General features: G+C 47.1%; 1 protein-coding gene across 6 annotated transcripts in view; it reads left to right on the top strand.

Moving 5' to 3' along the window:
• The window catches only part of LOC121575347 (forkhead box protein P4), a 123,743-nt gene that overhangs the window by 80,155 nt on the left and 23,588 nt on the right, over positions 1 to 20,000 (top strand). For 2 of the 6 annotated variants that reach the window (XM_041888373.2, XM_041888377.2), the window contains exons 4-9: positions 4,510 to 4,632; positions 9,759 to 9,845; positions 13,335 to 13,476; positions 16,161 to 16,377; positions 17,629 to 17,727; positions 19,064 to 19,162. In XM_041888373.2, the coding sequence (XP_041744307.1) occupies positions 4,510 to 4,632; positions 9,759 to 9,845; positions 13,335 to 13,476; positions 16,161 to 16,377; positions 17,629 to 17,727; positions 19,064 to 19,162 (767 nt within the window). Of the gene's footprint in view, positions 1 to 4,509; positions 4,633 to 9,752; positions 9,846 to 13,334; positions 13,477 to 16,160; positions 16,378 to 17,628; positions 17,728 to 19,063; positions 19,163 to 20,000 lie in introns of all 6 variants that reach the window. The other 4 variants (XM_041888375.2, XM_041888376.2, XM_041888374.2 and 1 more) reach the window with 2 other exon arrangements.

The raw sequence follows: 20,000 nt of genomic DNA, 5'->3' as shown, positions 1-20,000 counted from the left end.
TTAAAAGTCATCAAGGAAGGAGAGGAGTGAGAGATCGAGCCTCATTGAAATGCATGATACATCACCCTCTCCCTCTTCCCAACCCTCTGGGACGCGATGCCTTTTCCTCTTTCTCCTCCATCTCTCCCTCTCTCTCTCCCTCTCTCCCTCTGTTCCTTTGTTAATCAGTTAAACTCCCTCTTCAAACAACCTCTCTAATTACCCCTCCACTCTCTGAAAACGACAGGGCTGTGTCTCTCTCCTGCCCCTCTCTTTCCTTCCCCTCTCTCTCCTCCCCCTCTCTTTCCTCATCCCCTTCTCCTCCCTTCGTTCTGTGTCTCTCTTTGGTGAAGGTTGACCTCTGTCAGTCTCTGCTGGTGCTGTGTGTCTGTCACATACATGTACATATACACACACACAGGCTTTGGGCCTGTACCAGACCAGGGGTGTAATCATTAGTCCAAAACATTTTGCAATGAAAACGAGAGTTTCTATTGGACAAATTCAGGTAGGTCCCTCCCTGTTTCATTCTGTTTGCTTCTGTTTGGTTTTGTTTGGTTCCTAGTGAATACACCCCAGTCCTTTCTCCTTTTCTCCCCCTTCCACCAATCCCCCTCCATGATTCATCCTGTCTGTAATTACTCTCTATCTCTCTATCCTCTCTTTCACTTCCCTCCCTGTTCCTTCCGTCCTTTCTCTCCGGTCACTCTGAAAGGGAAAGTGTGTGTCTTTGTCTTGGTTTTAGAGTGCAGCCTGGATGTGTAAGCTGTCTCATTCCACCTCCCTCCCTCGTCCCCCTTACCCCCTCATCCCCCTCTCCCCCCTCTCCACTTCCGCTTCTACTAATCTACCTCGCATCTCTCTCTTTTAAATTAACATGCAATGCCCCCTCAAAAAAAGACAGAGGAGAGTGAAAAATTAAATGCATTTAATAAATGGCTGACTTCAAATCGCCTGGCTTTTCACTCTCTCCCCTATTCACAGGGCAATGAAAGGGGAGAAATCATTCACGGGGAGAGACAAAGCCGAATGAAAATATAATTCCACATTGTGAGCATCTTTTGTTAGGGCCCGTCAAACTGCTAATGGCGGCCCTTTTGTTTTCTCCGTGGCGCTGGGAGGCGGTGGCGAGGTATAGCCGCTGTGCCGCGCGCCTCCATAATCACACTGCTTTGTGATATTAGATTATAGTGGCAATTAATGCCGTCAAACCTTAACAACTCAGCATTCAGCCCCTGTCACACACCACACACCCACACACACACACACACATTCATGCCTGCCATCAGTGCATCTGCCAACACACAGAAAGGTGCTATAACACAGTAATTATTGCGCCTGCAACTTGAAAATGTCAATGAGCATGTGTATAAAATAGAATGTATGGGTTGTCAGGGGGAGAGAATGTGTGTGTGTGTGTGTGTGTGTGTGTGTGTGTGTGTGTGTGTGTGTGTGTGTGTGTGTGTGTGTGTGTGTGTGTGTGTGTGACAGGAGAAGAGATTGGGATGCACAAGAGCAATTAATTACAGGTTTTAATTTTCCAGCCAAGAGTGACGAGCAGCATCGGTGGCGCAGGCAGAGGCAAATTGGCGTGACGCCAAGCGTACATAACCCCTCCCTCACCCGCTTCTCAACCACACCATCACACCTGCTTAAAAGTATGCATTAAGGTGTCTGTAAGGTTTTACAATGGAGGAGGAGTACCAAGATGGCTGTGCGGTGGCTTCAATACAGCGCCCCCTGTCAGTCATCCAGGGTTTATACACATCATTGGTTTCCCCTCACAGGGGGATAGACTCTGCTGTCTTAGCAGCCACCCCTGTTGTACCTGTCTACCCTTGTTCCCTTTACCCCTTACCCTCACCCTCACCCTCCCGCTCAGTCTCCCCCTCTCCCCTCCTCTCCCTGTGATGAGTGAGTGTGTTGGGATACGGATGGCTTGTTTGATCACGATACAGCAGCTTACAATAAGGGATTGGACAGGGCCCGACACACAGGCTGCAGCTGATAACACAGGGAGGGAGGGAGGGAGGGAGGAGTGTTAGTATTTATGGCCAATCTTGTTTACAAAGTCAAATCAGCCCTTTACAGATTTAATTTACTACTGACAGCTCTCCCTCTCTCTCCGTTTTTCTCTCTCTCTATTTCCCTCCCTCTCTCCCCTGCCACCCCTCAGGCGGGGAATAGATAGACTCCTAAGAGAGACGGGTAGCCATGCAGTGCTGCAAAACAGATGACTGCCAATATCAGAAAGAGCAATAGAGAGAGACAGAGCACGAGGGGTAGAGAGAGAGAGAGAGAGAGAGAGAGAGAAGGGTAGAGAGGCATAGAGAGAGAAGCTCTGTTTTTCCACAGGGGATTGAAGATGAATGTCCATATATGGGAGGTTCTAACCCAGGGTCGTATATCTCTGTAAAAGCAGCCATCTCTTCCTAACAGCCCTTATTTGTATTGAGCACAGAGTATTATTTTTATTGAGCTGTCCACTGTAGGCTGGAAAGGGAGAGGTAATCATCCCTCTCTCTCTCTCTCTCTCTCTCTCTCTCTCATTCTCTCTATCACTCAGTGAAGAGGAACATAGCTCACCTGCTGGGCATCAGCTGTAGGACTAAACTACTGCATGGATTCATCTTTCTCTCTCTTTTTCTGTCTATTTCTGTCTGTCTCTCTTCCCCCATCTCTCTCTCTTACACTCTCTTATCTTCTCTCTCCTCTCTTCTCTCCCTCTCTGTGGGCTTTGAGTGTAATTGGTGACTGTGAACTCTGGAGTTTTTTAGGCAAATTTACAGAGGACGGAAGCTCTTAGTCATCAAATCAAGTCAAATCAAATTGTATTTGTCATATACACGTGTTTAGCAGATGTTATAGCGGGTGTAGCGAAATGCTTGTGCTTCTAGCTCCGACAGTGCAGTAATATCTAACAATTTCACAACATATACCCAATACACACAAATCTAAGTAAGGAATGGAATTTAAGAATATATACATATATGGACAAGCAATGACAGAGCGGTATGGACTAAGATACAGTAGAATATTATAGAATACAGTATATACATATGAGATGAGTAATGCAAGATATGTAAGCATTATTAAAGTGACTAGTGTTCCATTTCTTAAAGTGGCCAGTAATTTCAATAGGCAGCAGCAGCCTCTAATGTGCTAGTGATGGCTATTTAACAGTCTGATGGCCTTGAGATAAAAGCTGTTTTTCATTCTCTCGGTCCCAGCTTTGATGCACCTGTACTGACCTCACCTTCTGGATGATAGCGGGGTGAACAGGCAGTGGCTCGGGTGGTTGATGTCCTTGATGATCTTTTTGGCCTTCCTGTGACATCGGGTGCTGTAGGTGTACAGGAGGGTGGGTAGTTTGCCCCCGGTAATGCGTTTGGCAGACTGCACCACCCTCTGGAGAGTCCTGCGGTTGTAGGCGGTGCAGTTGCCGTACCAGGCAGTGATACAGCCCGACAGGATGCTCTCAATTGTGCATCTGTAAAAGTTTGGATGGATGCGTGCTTGTGTGTGTGTTCAATCAACAGGTGAATGCTCTTTGAGTTAGCCCCTGGCCAGAGGATAGCATCAATGCTAGTCTTTCTGTTACTCTGTCGGTGGTGGGTGTGTGTGTATTATTCTCTGAGTGGTTAGTTTGTCTCCATTCAGTCATAGTATGTTTGTAATCAGATTAGCATCGTGGCGTATCTGCTATCCTGATGACGCATCAGTGCACGCTGACAAATCTGTCTGTCTGTGTGTGTGTGCGCGTGTGTGTTTAGAATCTGTTTGTGCGGTGCATCACTGTTTGCTGCCATATGTGAGTCTGTGTCCCAGCCTGCCTTCAGCCTTTTCACCAGATAACATCTTATCTGATTGTTTGTTGTTCCGTTCTGCTCTCAAAGACCTGATTGTGTGGATAGAGAGTCATAATCATCTGTTTATTGTACCAGATATGATTTTATATTCCATAGGGAGATTACATTGCTAGGTTTTATCTCTCTCTGTTTTCACACACACTGCCAGGTTTCTCACAATGCCAGCAATGTGTGTCACAGAGTGATACACTGAGTGTACAAAACATTAAGAACACCTTCCTAATATTGAGTTGCACCACCTTTTGCCCTCAGAACAGCCTCAATTCGTCAGGGCATGGACTCTACAAGGTGTTGAATGCGTTCCACAGGGATTCTGGCCCAGGTTGACTCCAATGTTTCCCACAGTTGTGTCAAGTTGGCTGGATGTCTTTTGGGTGGTGGACCATTCTACTTAAATATTTTGTCTTGCCCATTCACCCTCTGAGTGGCACAGATACACGATCCATGTTTCAATTGTCTGAAGGCTTAAAAATCCTTCTTTAACCTGTCTACTCCCCTTCATCTACACTGATTGAAGTGGATTTAACAAGTGACATCAATAAGAGATCATAGCTTTCACCTGGATTCACTTCAGTCTATGACATAGATTCAGTCTATGTCATGGAAGTAGTTTTGTACTCCCAGTGTATATCTAACCCTCTCTCTCGTCCTCTCCCTCTAGGTGCCAGTGTCCATGGCTATGTTGACCCCCCAGATGATCACTCCTCAACAGATGCAGCAGATACTGTCCCCTCCTCAGCTACAGGCCCTGCTGCAACAGCAACAGGCCATCATGTTACAGCAGGTAACACACACACTCATATGAAATGAACACACACACTCCTTCCTGGGCTCAGTCCCAGCCCAGCATGTCTAGATGTGTCTATGTGGAGGTGCTGACACACTGGTTGTGATTGTATCCTCTGGCACAGTTACTGAGAGCTTCGAGGCCTTTGAACAGAGTGTAACACACACACATACACACGCAAACATACACACAGATATACAAATGTGCACACACACACACACAAAATCTCACACTTTCCAATTCTCTAAAGCCTGTTATGCTCCCCATCAGTGAGCATAACCAAAGTCTTACAAACGTTTATGTTAGCAACGTAACACTCAGCCACACTCAGCCACACACACCTTGCGGTCAGCGAGAGCTTATGTTAGCTGTCCTCAGGCACCAGTTAAACTGTCCTGGTTGTTGATTGGTTAGGGGTGTGTGATGAGGTGCTGTGATCTGGGTGTGTATTGGGGACTGGAGTGTGTTTGTTCCGTTGGTCGACATGGCAACCGATCTTACCTAGCGGGCAACATCACATGTCTGTCAAATATTTGACACACAAACACACATGCATATAACTCACAATCACATATAGTACACAGTACACACACACCTACAGAAATGTGTCCACATACATATTCACAAAAATACACACACAAACACATACACACGCCACATGCAAATACACACACAGGCATGTACAGCAGTGGAGGCTCATAATAAAGGCTGGAACGGCACAAATGGAATGGCATCAAACACATGGAAACCATGTTTGATGTATTTGATAACATTCCACTCCAGCCATTACCATGAACCTGTTCTCCCCAACTAAGGAGCCACCAACCTCCTGTGATGTACAGACACAAACACACAGGCACACAGATGTGCACAGAGATACACTCAAACAGGCACACAGACAGTACATACACACTCCCTCTCCTGTACGTGCTTAATAGGCTGCAGCTATTAAAAGTGTGGAAATAGAGCAATAATTGCTGCAGAGGCAGTGCTAGAACAGACAGTGCATTTAACACATACACACAAACACACACACATCCAGGGCTTGAACAGACAGTAGTAATAAGGAAGCATTGCTTTAGGCCTCTATGAATTGCAATGGGAAGATTTGACAAAATGGATGGTAATGGAAATATACTGATTCTGGGAATGAGACGGTGAAGAAGGACTCACACAGCTCTTTTTGCTCTTAACGAGGAGAGAAGTGGTGGGGTGAAACACACACACTCACACACACTTGTGTAAGGCCATTTTACCTCTGCTTTTAAAACCACTGAGTTTAACACAACTATCCCACTTAATTAAACACACTGTCTCCTAGTCAGCCACTTTTACACACACACACACACACACACAGACACACACACGCACACACACACACACACACACACACACACACACACACACACACACACACACACACACACAGAGAGAGAGACACACACACTATATTCAGCAATCAGAGACCATATCAGTCATCGGAACATTACATTTCATGTCCCCATGGAGACTTTGCATTGTGTGAGTGGGAGTGGTGTTGTGTGTGTGTGTGTGTGTGTGTGTGTGTGTGTGTGTGTTTGAGTTGATGTGTGTGTTTGAGTTAATGTGTGTGTACGTACACTACCAGTCAAAAGTTTGGACACACCTACTCATTCAAAAAAATTTTTTTTTACATTGTAGAATAATAGTGAAGACATCAAAACTATGAAATAACACATATGGAATCATGTAGTAAACAAAAATGTGTTAAACAAATCAAAATATATTTTATATTTGAGATTCTTCAAATAGCCACCCTTTGCCTTGATGACAGCTTTGCACACTCTTGGCATTCTCTCAACCAGCTTCACCTGGAATGGTTTTCCAACAGTCTTGAAGGAGTTCCCACATATGCTGAGCACTTGTTGGCTGCTTTTCCTTCACTCTGCGGTCCGACTCATCCCAAACCATCTCAATTGGGTTGAGGTCAGGGGATTGTGGAGGTCAGGTCATCTGATGCAGCACTCAATCACTCTCCTTCTTGGTAAAATAGCCCTTACACAGCCTGGAGGTGTGTTGGGTCATTGTCCTGTTGAAAAACAAATGATAGTCCCACTAAGCCCAAACCAGATGGGATGGCGTATTGCTGTAGAATGCTGTGGTAGCCTTGCTGGTTAAGTGTGCCTTGAATTCTAAATAAATCACAGACAGTGTCACCAGCAAAGCACCCCCACACCATAACACCTCCTCCATGCTTTACGGTGGGAAATACACATGCGGAGATCATCCGTTCACCCACACCGCGTCTCACAAAGACACGGCGGTTGGAACCAAAAATCTCAAATTTGTACTCCAGACCAAAGGACAAATTTCCACCGGTCTAATGTCCATTGCTCGTGTTTCTTGACCCAAGCAGGTCTCTTCTTCTTATTGGTGTCCTTTAGTAGTGGTTTCTTTGCAGCAATTCACACAGTCCCCTCTGAACAGTTGATGTTGAGATGTGTCTGTTACTTGAACTCTGTGAAGCATTTATTTGGGCTGCAATTTCTGAGGCTGGTAACTCTAATGAACTTATCCTCTGCAGCAGAGGTAACTCTGGGTCTTCCATTCCTGTGGTGGTCCTCATGAGAGCCAGTTTCATCATAGCGCTTGATGGTTTTTGCGACTGCACTTGAAGAAACTTTAAAAGTTCTTGACATTTTCCGGATTGACTGACCTTCATGTCTTAAAGTAATGGACTGTCATTTGTCTTTGCTAATTTGAGCTATTCTTGACATAATATGGACTTGGTCTTTTACCCAATAGGGCTATCTTCTGTATAGCCCCCCTACCTTGTCACAACACAACTAATTGGCTCAAATGCATTAAGAAGGAAAGAATTTCCAAAAGTGAACTTTTAAGACACACCTGTAAATTGAAATGCATTCCAAGTGACTACCTCATGAAGTTGGTTGAGAGAATGCCAAGAGTGTGCAAAGCTGTCATCAAGGCAAAGGGTGGCTATTTGAAGAATCTCAAATATAAAATATTTGTTTAACACTTTTTTGGTTACTACATGATTCCATATGTGTTATTTCATAGTTTTGATGTCTTCACTATTATTCTACAATGTAGAAAATAGTACAAATAAAGAAAAACCCTGGAATGAGTAGATGTGCCCAAACTTTTGACTGGTACTGTATGTGTGTGTGTGTGTTTTAACCTTTAAGTTTCCTCTAACCTTTAATTACACCACAGCTGATCTAGTTTATTTCTTGGTGTGTTAGTCAAGTCAAGGTCACAGTAATAGGCTGGCGAGGTGAGTGGCTCTCTTAATGCTGCAGAGCCACTGAATCAAATCATTAAAAAGACCTTAATTATCACTTAATTATTCCCACAATTCTCCAGCTCCAGCCTAGCGTGTGTGTGTGTGTGTGTGTGTGTGTGTATGTGTGTGTGTGTGTGTGTGTGTGTGTGTGTGTGTGTGTGTGTGTGTGTGTGTGTGTGTATGTGTGTATGTGTGTGGCCAGCCAGTGACGCGGAGAGGAGAGATTAACTCCGCCTTTGGAGTGTGAAAAGAAGGAGGGAAATATGGAGGGACTTAGAATAAAGGAGAGGAATGCACACACACACACACACACAAACACACACACACACACACACACACTCCCCTGTTGTAGAGACAGGCGGTCAGAGCACAGGGAGATGGTCATCTTAATACAGCTTCCTGGTTACTTGGTCAAACAAACAGAAACAGGCTGTGGCTAGTCAGTAGGAACAGTATCAGTCAGTAGGAGTCCAACATCGCTCCCTATTATTATATGATCTGAAAACATAGGATGGTGGAAAACAATATGACTTCACTTTCTACCTTCACTAGGCTAGTTGTTCACAGATACACCCCTTGATTCTCCAACAAAATAGCCACTTCAGAACACCTGTCCCGCCTCCCTCCACCCCCAACCCACACGTACACACACCCCTCTGCTCAGACAGTTACCTCGATGATAAGTCAGGCAGCCCATAAATAACATGGGTCTGTCTCACATCTGTCTCTGGCGCTATGGCGACGCCCTTGACATGCCAGGTACTGTAGGGCACCAAGATTTACGGGGCGCCTCAAACCTCACTACACCCCCACTTGCCCTGTATATACACACACGCACACACACACACACACACACACACACACACACACCCGCCCACCTCTGTCCAGGTGTTTCAGGTGAACATTAAAATAACTATTTTTAAACGAAGAAAGTTTAAAAAGACAGCTACGTGGGTATCTCCATGGCTTCAGCAACATATCTCCCCTAGAGGGACAGAACACTCCTGTTGGGTCATGCTAGTGCATCTCTCTAACTCCTTCACCCTTTTACCACATGAGAGTCAACCTTTTATCTAGAAAGACGTGTGTTTATCTGATCATGCTAGCTGGTTTCTCTACCTCTTTCCCCCACGAGAAGGCACTTCCAGCAGCTTCCTTAGCCTCCGTGTACCTGCTTTAGTTGCTGGAGAAACTGATTATGCAAACACAATCTGACAGTTGTGTCTAGTTGTTGTCTGGTAGGTTGTCTATAAAGCTTGTCGCGTTCAGAGGCACAACAATGACGCATGGCCTTCATGGAGATGCAGAGAGCGAGAGAGAGAGCGATCAAAAGAAGCTGTGTACACCATATATCACACACACAAACACACACCGCCTCACTCTCACTGCTCTCTGTTGTGCTTTGTGTTATTGCAGCAAGGCCTGGGGTTTTCTTTCACAGGAGGCTTTTGAAGATTGAAATGTTATTGACTCAATTTGTCTCCCTTTTCTCTTCCCCCCCTCTCTCTCCCTCCCTCTCTCTCTCTCCCTCTATCCCTTCCCTCTCTCCCCCATCTCTCTTCCTCCCTCCCTCTCTCCCCCCTCTCTCTCTTCCTCCCTCTCTCTCCCTACCTCTCTCCCCCCTCTCTCTCCCTCCCCCCCTTCTCTCTCCCTCCCTCCCTCCCTCCCACCCTCCACCCTCTCTCTCCCTACCTCTACCCTCCCTCCCTCCCTCCCTCCCTCCCTCCCTCCCTCCCTCCCTCCCTCCCTCCCTCCCTCCCTCCCTCCCTCTCTCTCTCTATGGCTCGACCCCCTTCTCCCTCCCTCCCTCCCTCCCTCCCTCTCTCTCCAGCTACAGGAGTACTATAAGAAGCAGCAGGAGCAGCTGCATCTTCAGCTTCTGACTCAGCAGCAGCAGCAGGCTGGGAAGCAGGCAGCCAAAGAGGTGAGACCCCTACGGAGTGGTGTTATCAAGCGCACTCACAAGCACACTCGTACACAGTTGAAGTGGCCAACACGTCAGTTAGGGGATTGTGGAGTATGTAGGGCACATGGAGGTGAAGTGCTGTGACTTATAGCGCATTTGTACTGGGGCAGAGCGCACACCTCTTCCACCCTCCTCCTCTACTCATCCTCCTCTTTCCCTATCTCCTACTGTCCTCTTATCCTCTCCTTCTCTCCTTTCCTCCTTCTCTCCTTCCTCTTTCTCTCCTCTTCCTGTCTTCTTGCCTGTGTTGTGTAGTCTGCTTCTCCAAACAGGGATTATGGTAGTGATGGAATATGGCTTTTCATTGTTCTCCACTAACACACCATGCTAAATCTCATTCATAGAGAGCTCTGTGTTAATGCAGGATAAGGATTCATTTACATGGCTTCTGCGTTAAGCCTTGTGTGTGTGTGCGCGCGCGCGTGTTCGTGAAGCCTGAGGTAAAATCCTTTTGTCGCCTCACTATAGGAGGTGCCTGACACACTTTTAATTGTCAATTAACCCCCGCAAGCGTTGAAAACTGTGCCAACACACTCCTCCGCCTGGTCTAACCACACTAACAGGGATCACGGTGGATCAAGTAGGATCACAACGCGTAACGACAAAGAGCATCCACCAGATCACACCAGAAAACTGTCATAGAGGGTGTGTTGGAAGGGGGGTTGGTTCAATTCAGGGTTGTGAGTTGTCAGAGGTGTCTAAGAGACTAATCATAAAGGGATTCTCTCACTAACAAATACACATACATACACATTCCCCATCAAACCTGACACACATACACACTCCCCATCCAACCTGATATTTTCAGAGAGTAGAGGAGGGATGTGGCAGGGGCAGAGAAAAAGAGAAGAGTGAGAGAGAGATGGAGAGAGGGGGGAGAGGGGGAGAGAGACAGGAGCAGGTAAGAAACAGAGACAGGCTTCTAGGGAGCTCATTCACTCCAGAGACCATTGTGGGAATCGCATGAGGAGGCTCGGCCTAGATCTTCCCTCTTTTCTCCCTCCTCTCTAATCCCCCTCTCCCTGTGGACCCTCTCTCCCCTTGCCTACAGCGGTCAGCCAACTCGACCGTGACCAAAGCAAACCAGTTGTGGTTGACTTGCATGTAGAGACCGTGTCTGATTCCTTTTTTTTTTTTTTTTACTCCTGTCCAATTCTCCGGTTTTGTTTTTCCTGTAACAACCAGACAAGTGCAAACACTGGTCACAAACACACACACACACACACACACCACACACACACTTACACAACACACACACAGTTGATGTGTGATGGCTCACCGCTCCCACTGTTGTGGACATATATCCTCCCCTGTGTACAGCTAAAGCTAAGCTTGATCCACAGTCTAACTCACTGCCTTATAGCAATCAATAGTCGAACTCAGAAATATTTAAATGCCTCATGCAGCGCAATACTGGTGGTTTTCTTCACTAGCTGGTGGTTAATTGAATGGTTAATGTCATTGATTGGCCAGAGTCTCCACTCACCTGGTGTCCCAGGTCTGAGAGGAAGAAAGAGAAGCAGCACTGCTGAGGACCTCGAGGCCCGGAGGTGCTCACCCTACTGGTTAGAATGGGTATGGCAGGTAGGTTACGTAGGCCTACATAGGTCATCTACTCATCAAGTGCCCAGGGCATAGGGGTTAGATGAAGGGCCTAGGGGATATATTTAGGGGTAGTACTACACATGAGTACTCAATCAGTCCTTCTTAACTTATTCTGATGAATAGTTATAATACTAATAGATAAATCAAGTGGATGGATGGATAGATTAATTGAGTAAAAGCTCTGTGTGCTCTGCTGGTCACTCAACAGACGGAAGGAGGGAGAGAGGGATGGAGAGAGGGAGTAGGAAAAAATGAAAAATCTCCCCTGTGCATTTTTGAGCGTTTGTGCATCAATGACTCACTTTTTGACGCCCTCTCTATTCTCTGATTGTTCCACTCACTCTTTTCTGAGTAGAAGTGATGCTGAGAGAGTGTGTGTGTTTGCCTGTGTGTGTGACTGGTGCATTGGCGCTGGTCAGAAGTCAGCCTAATGAAGTGACTGTCTGTCACAGTAGACATTTGGGACTGGCAGTGTGTACGTGTGTGTGTGTGTGTGTGTGTGTGTGTGTGTTTGTGTGTGTGTGAGACTGGCAGGCTCAGACAGTGTGTGATGTGCTCATAAATCACGTTGACAGCCTGTTACTGCGCTAGCTTTGGCCACTCAGCCGCGGCTAATGTAAACAGAACACACACACAATGAGTTAAAGAACCACTACCATGTCTCTGGAGAAAGAGGGTGAAATAGAGGGGAGGACAGACAGGACCAGGGAGAAGGAGAGATGGATCAAGGGAGGGAAAGTGTCGAACAGTGCAAGAAAGCTTCTAACAGCTCTTAGGTGGGCATCAAGAGCTACAGATAAGGCCTGGAGGTTTTCCTGACCACATGACTGGACCAGGAAAAACTCTGGGTCCTGGTTACATGGTCAGGAAAATATCTAGCTGTATACACTAAAGTATATTGTGCTTGGTGTACAAGAAGGTTGTTGAGTGTGTAGTTGTGACAGAAGTCAAGAGAACAAGTGTAACATTGAAACTGGCGGGTCAGACTCTACCACTGGAGGATTTCTTTCTCTTCTCTTCCCTCTCTGGAGGGAATGCCTGTTGTGCTGACACAGTGACCCTCTGCCTCCCTACACACACACACACACACACACACACAACCTACCCCTCCAGACGCCCAGTCTGGCAGGAAGTGACCTTGTGGCCTTCCTGTGAGTTCCTCCTGTCTGTTCAAAGGCTCGTCGGCCGCTGCTTGCTCTCCGATAGAAAAACCTCTATTTATTTATTTTTCCACCCCTCCTCTCTCTCTCTCTCTCTCTCTCTCTCTCTCTCGCTCTCTCTCTCTGTTCCTCTCTCTCTCTCTCTCTCTGTTCCTCTCGCTCTCTCTCTCTCTCTCTCTCTCTCTCTCTCTCTCTCTCTCTCTCTCGCTGTCTCTCCTCTCCTTCTGTTATCTGGGGAAGATAAGGGCCATCTCTCAGGGGGGACATCAAACAGTGTAACACAGGCTAGGGCCAGCACCGACAGGGAAACCAGGAAAGGGGACATTTATCACCGCGACACGCACTGACGTTATCGCCACATGCCATGTAGTCTGTACCACTCACCCCTTCACCTCCTCCCTCCATCCCTTCCTTCCCTGCTTCCATCTCTCTCTTTCCTCAAGAGTCCCCATACAACAGATTCAAGTTTTGTGGTCTCAGAGTTTTACTTTGCAACACTGCTAGTCTGTGTGGAGACTTTCAGACTCCATTTTACGATGTACCTGAGATACATTGATGGAATGGGCCACCTTAAACCATAATACAAATGCTCTCCAATGGAGTGGGTTGGAAATGTTGGGAAATACGTTTTGGAGTTTTAACAATAACTAAGTAAGTACTATCTCTCTCTTTCTCTCCACAGCAGCAGATAGGTAACAAGCAGTTGGCCTTCCAGCAGCAGCTCATTCAGATGCAGCAGCTTCAGCAGCAGCACATCCTCAACCTGCAGAGACAAGGCCTGGTTTCCCTACAGCCCACTAACCCCATGCAGAGCCTGCAGCAAGGTACACACACACACACACACACACACACACACACACACACACACACACACACACACACACACACACACACACACACACACACACACACACACACACACACACACACACTCACACACACACACACACCCAGCCTCACCTTTACCCTTACCTCTCAAATCCCATTACTTCCTTACCCACCAAATTCCCCCCTCCTCCATACCTCCCTACTAGACATAGCCCAGAGGTCTGGTTGCCAGTTGGTAGGAGTGTTTTAGTGCTAATAATGACAGTACTAAAGAGCTAGCACTGCCCTCAGCCCAGCCATCATCTCAAGCTGTGTGCACACACACTCACACATATGCACATACTCACATACGCACAAACACACAAACACACACACATACACACACAGCCCCAGTACCTACGGCCACATGTGAAGCCTGTTAACTTAGTCAGCTCATAAAAGATAAAAGGCGGGCCTGATTGTTTGTGGAAGGCAGTCATTTGGATAATAGGTAAAATATGCCACCAAATTCAGAGTTCTAAGGGGGGAAAGGAGGGTGCATGCATGTGTGTCTGTGTTAATGCTTGAGATCAGCCAGACACACGGCCCTACATTCTTGTTCTGTCTCTCCCTGTGTGTGTTTGTGTGTGTGTGTGTGTGTGTGTGTGTGTGTGTGTGTGTGTGTGTGTGTGTGTTTTTGTCTGGTCCCCTTGTTTTGTCACAGAGGTTTTCCAGATATGAATGTTGACTGCTGACCACCCCACTTCAGTGTGTATGTGTGTGTATGTGTATGTGTATGTGTGTGTGCATGTGTGTGTGCTCAGCTCTCCATAACCAACCCCAGCTTTAGGAGTGGACACACACACGCATACAAACACACACACACACATAGAGCTTTGGCGTTCCAAAGTGGCCGTAACATTACTAAATCCCCGACTGGCAAGAACACACACAGACCAGGATAGAGTTTCCTCCCCCATCCTCCCTCCCTCTCTCCCCCACCCTCGCCTCTCTCTCTCTCTCTCTCTCTCTCTCTCTCTCTCTATGGCAGTACACTAGCGACCCCCACCCTTCAGTTCTGCAGGCCTAGACTTTTTACTCCAGACTTCACCTCTAAAAGTACTGCACACTGAATGAGTGTGATAGACAGACTAGACGTTTTTAGAGTGGAAGAGTGGAATTTATCAGACAGCTTTAAACCCTTGGCTTTGGCATGTCCCCCTCTTTCTCTCTCTCTCTCTTTCTCTCCCTCCCTCTCTCACGCTCTTTCTCTCTCTCTCTTTCTCTCCCTCCCTCTCTCGTGCTCTCTCTCTCTCTCTCTCTCTCTCTCTCTCTCTCTCTCTCTCTCTCTCTCTCTCTCTCTCTCTCTCTCTCTCCTCTTCCTCTCTTTCTCTCTCTCTCTCCTCTTCTTCTGTCTTACTCCCTCTCTCTCTCGTCAGAGTGGAATTTCCCTGCAGTGTGAAAGAGCCTGTCCATTGTGACGGCTCAGCCAGGCGTGAGGAAGAGCATTCCTCTGGTCAGCCACACACTCATACAGACACACATACACACCCTGGTAGCCATGCCGCTCCGAACCCCGCTACCCGTGGAGTGTGTGTTTGTGTGTGCGCTCCACCTCAGTGTCCCTCCATCCGTCCGGTATGCATGTGTGAGTGCATGTGTGTGTGGTGGGCAGATTGTCTATTGAGCTTATAGATTATATATACTTCATATTAGTTTTAGCATAAATCGCTTACAGTTGGCTGTTGCAAACACTGATAAACATTTGATTTATTTTATTTGTTGTTGATTGGGGCGACTTCATTTCTGCGTAAATCTAACTTGACCCAGGCATAATGTCTATGTTGATAGACATCTAGACACACACACACTAGTGGTTGCACACACAAACACATTTGCGGTAGCCAATAAAGATAGCTGGCAGTTTAAATCTATTCACACAGACACATACATGTATACACTCTCTCTCTCAAACACACACACACACTTATACACACACACAGTTCCATTCCTCTAGAGTGAGGGTTTTGTTTTGGCTTGCTGAGAGAAGAATGTAGAAGGAGCAGACATAATATTTGGATTTCTGTTAGCACTGTGTGTGTGTGTGTCTGTGCGCGCGTGAGCGTGTGTGTGTGCTTTCTGCCATGTGTGAGAAAGGAGCGGGCTGTGTCTTTCAGGAACAGCTTGGGCCAGATGCGGAGGGGGTCAGGGGGTCAGGTCTGTGTGATAGGGGCTGCTGGGTGGACCTTTCTCTCCTCTCACAGTGAAATATGAGGAGAAATAGCTACAACATACCCCCAATCACAGCCCCCCCCATACCCCCCCCCCACACACACACACACACGCACACAGCACAAAAGAAGCGTTGCTAGCGTTGGACAGCAGTAATTACTAACAGGGGAGACTGGGGAATAGGGGAGATGTAGAAAGATAACAAAAACATACAGAAATTAGCCTTTACCTTCCTCCAGTTCCTACCCCATAATTTTCCTCATACTTAACCACTCCCAGGGGCTCGTCCCAGTGAGTGTCTGTGTGAGTGCATGTGTGAGTCTCTATGTGTGTGAGTGCATGTGTGTAGATAGCCTACATGTATAACTGGATAGGGGGTTATGGTATGGTTTTGTGAGTAATAACTAATATCCAATAACTCTAAATCTCCACCCTCCTCTCATCCCCCACTCTCCGCTCCCCCCTGCAGCCATGTGTCCTGGGGACCTGCAGCAGCTGTGGAAGGAGGTGTCGGGGGTGCAGTCTGCAGAGGAGGCCCTGAAGCAGCAGCAGACTGGAGAGGGCCTGGATCTCAGCACCAACTCTACCTCATCCTCCTTCCCCAAAGCAAACACACACAGCACCCTGCACAGCCTGCACAACGGACAGAGCAACCACACCCCAAAGAGAGACAGGTACAGAGACAGGTACAGTTGGATGCATTACAAACGTTTCATATAAATGCACCATCGGGGGCATATTTCAGAAATGTATTTTATTATATGGGTTATTGTTAGATGATTGCAAACAAATTAGGCGCTTGGCGTCACCCAGCGAGAGTTTGTTACACGATGGACTGCTACAGCACAGGTTTTTGAAAAGCAGACACGCACACACACACACACACACACACACACACACACACACACACACTCACACACACGTCTGATAGAGCTAGAGAGAGTGTGATGTACACAGATAGTAATACAGTGTGACTGATGTGTCCTCCATGTGTCCTGTAGAGGAACTGCGCTGGAACTAATTCACACATAGTTACTATGTCTTTGGACTGCCTCTCCGTAGTTTAGAGAGAAGTTCACTCTGACACAGAGACTCTGTGTGTAGGGTGTGTGGGTGTGTCTGTGTGTGTATATAGTGTGTGTGTGTGTGTGTGTGTGTGTATGTGTGTAGGGTGTGTGTATTTGTGTGAAGTGTTGTGTAATATGATTGTGTGTGTGTGTAGGGTGTGTGTATTTGTGTGAAGTGTTGTGTAATATGATTGTGTGTGTGTGTAGGGTGTGTGTATTTGTGTGAAGTGTTGTGTAATATGATGGTGTGTGTGTGTGTGTGTGTGTGTGTGTAGGGTGTGTGTAGGGTGTGTGTATTTGTGTGAAGTGTTGTGTAATATGATTGTGTGTGTGTGTGTGTGTAGGGTGTGTTTATTTGTGTGAAGTGTTGTGTAATATGATGGTGTGTGTGTGTGTGTGTGTGTGTGTGTGTGTGTGTGTAGGGTGTGTGTAGGGTGTGTGTATTTGTGTGAAGGACTGTGCAATAAGCTGGTGTGTATAATATTCTAGTGTAAACGGCCCTCAGTTAATTTGATTTGTGGTTTTCATGTGTTATCTGGAGCATAGCCTACTACTCTACTGCTGCCCAGGTGCCAGTTTGGCATGAGTGTGTCTGGCTGAACATTATGAGATGGAGGAGGAGGAGGAGGAGGAGGAGGAGGAGGAGGAGGAGGAGGAGGAGGAGTGAATGAGGAAGGGGTGACCTGATAAATGTTTTGTGCGAATGTGAGCACAAAGTAGAAAAAGTGTTGTGTGTGTAGTGTTATTCTTTGTGTGTGTTTGTTAGGTATGTGTGTGTTCAGAGGAGATGTGTGTTTCAGATTGTGTGTGTTGAGGATGTTGGGGGTGCATCGGTATTCACCTGTGGGTTGTGTCCATTTCATCTTTAAGAGCAAGACTCTTTGAATGGATCTCCTCGTTCAGCAAGGCAGACCTCGGAGATGAACACCTCATGCCTTACTCCAAAGGCGGCCCACTGTCCAGCAGCCAGTGAGTAACACACACACACCTAACATCCCGAGAATGAGGACATGCTCCCTCTGTGTGGGGGAAGTATAAGAGAGCTAGCTCATCGCTAATATCCTTTGCTATTTGACTGGCCCATGCTAACACTACCCTAGCATTGCTAATAGGGAGGCAGAGGAGACTGGGAGGGGCTAGCATGCTCCAGTTAATGCATGGCTGATGTGGACTGGTGTGTGGTTGCCAGTAGTTTGTCGTGTCTGCAGTCTGAGCAGCTTCTGAACTGAGCAGAGTCAACCACAGCCAACACACACACACACACACACACACACACACACAGCACAACCACTGCCAGCACATCTGACCAATGAGAGGGGAATAGGGGAGGAGAAGAGGGGAAAAGAGAGGAAGGAGAGGAGGGGAAGAGTGGGTGCTCGTCTTTGGGATGGTCCCATCTGTGAGAGGGATGGTTTGTGTTAGACAACCCTGTGATGTGGATCTGGGAGAAGCCTCAACCGCCTCCACACACACAGACACACACACAAACACATATGCATATTGCTGTTCCAGCCTGTACGTCTCTGGATGCTGGTAGATTTAATGTCAATAAACTGTGAACTCTCTGTCATAGTGTGTCAGACACGAGGCCAGGCTGGGCCAAACCTCATCTGCAGCACAATGTGAACCCTGTACACTGGCTACTGGACACACACCAAACACACATGGCCAGTGCCTGGATCTGGGCCAAACCAGAATCAGCATCCCAGAGCCACACACACACCCACACACATACACACACACACACACACACACACACACACACACACACACACACACACAGAGAGAACTGTCTCACCACAATAAAGCCTGCAGCCACGTCTCAGAACAACCACCGTATGAGGGATAAGACCGCCGCCCTACGCACCAATCAGGCGGGCCGTCTAAGTCTCTCTGCCCGCCCATACTGACTGGAGAGAGAGAGGGAGGGGGGGACTGGGGCTGTGTGAGGATGAACGTTTGAAACGGAGGAACACACACACACACCATTCTGCTCTTAGCTTCATGTTCACTAAGCTCTGATGATAGTAAAGGAACTATGGCCTTAGTGTGGAACAATGGATGCTTGCACTGTGTGTGTTTTTGCTGCTCAGAGGCATGTCTCTACTGATGTGTTAGTGTGTCAGCTTGCTTTATTTCATCTGTCCTTGATAATCTGAAATGAGATCACTAATTTGTTTTCCCGTACAGTATGTGATGTCTGTACATCTGTTATGTTAGCTTCAGATCATTCTAACCTGCTATTTTTCTCCCCCTCCCCCCTCCCTCTCCCTCTCTTCACCCTCTCTCTCTCTCCCTCCCCCAGCCATGAGGAGCATGCAGGTTCCCATCCTCTCTATGGCCATGGAGAGTGTAAATGGCCTGGCTGTGAGGCTCTGTGTGATGACATGGGACAGTTCATCAAGTGAGTAACACCCTGTAGCTGCATTCACAAACGACTCTCCTCCACACAGCCCATACTATAAAGAATGGAAGTGGCCCATATCACTTTCACTCTTTCTAGCATGGCTTTCTAGTGACTAGCGTAGGACTCGCTCTACAGTGAGTACTAGTATATCAGTCAGCCCAGACACACACTACCAGCGAACGCAGCGACTAGCCAGTGCTGAGTGTCAGTCAGTGTAGCTTTCTGCAGCCTTCCGTCAATAATTACTCAGTTGCTATCGGTTACATCAGGCTCCCTTGAAGGAGCAGAGTGTTTTGTTATTGTGTATCCATCTACGTTATTTCACAGCTCTCTCACTCTCTTGCTCTCTCTGTCAGCCTTCTCTCATCTCTCTATCCCTCGCTTCTATCCTTCTATCTCTGCTCTGCTGTTTCGTTGGCCGCTGGATGTTTTAAGTGGTGTGTTGTGAGAGGCACTTGTGACACGGTGCTGAGAAGGTATCAAAGGAACCGAGGCTATGCCTAATAAGATAGTACAAGTCATTCAGTGTGTGTGTGTTTGTGTGTGTGTGTATGTGTGTGTTACCTGTCTGTAACTGGTACCTCCCGTCTCTAGCTGATTAGTGTTGTGCTCCCAGAGTTCTCTGCTCTGAAGGGTCAAGCAAATTGTTTCCACGCTTCGTTAGCAGTTTACTTAATTAGCTCATTTACAATCACAGCTCATTGTTTCCATGGCGCTAGCAAAGACATCAAACAGCAGCTCCCTCACCATCCATCTCCCCCTGCTTTCCTTCTCTCTCTTCTCTCTGCCTTTCTTTATCTCTCTGTCTTGTCTGTTTGCCAGTTTGGAGTCTTTG

The sequence above is a fragment of the Coregonus clupeaformis genome, chromosome 10, assembly GCF_020615455.1.
Source record: "Coregonus clupeaformis isolate EN_2021a chromosome 10, ASM2061545v1, whole genome shotgun sequence".
In the NCBI taxonomy this organism is placed as follows: domain Eukaryota; kingdom Metazoa; phylum Chordata; class Actinopteri; order Salmoniformes; family Salmonidae; genus Coregonus; species Coregonus clupeaformis.
The sequence above is the reverse complement of the archived record's forward strand: the minus strand, read 5'-3'. Positions and strand labels throughout refer to the sequence as shown.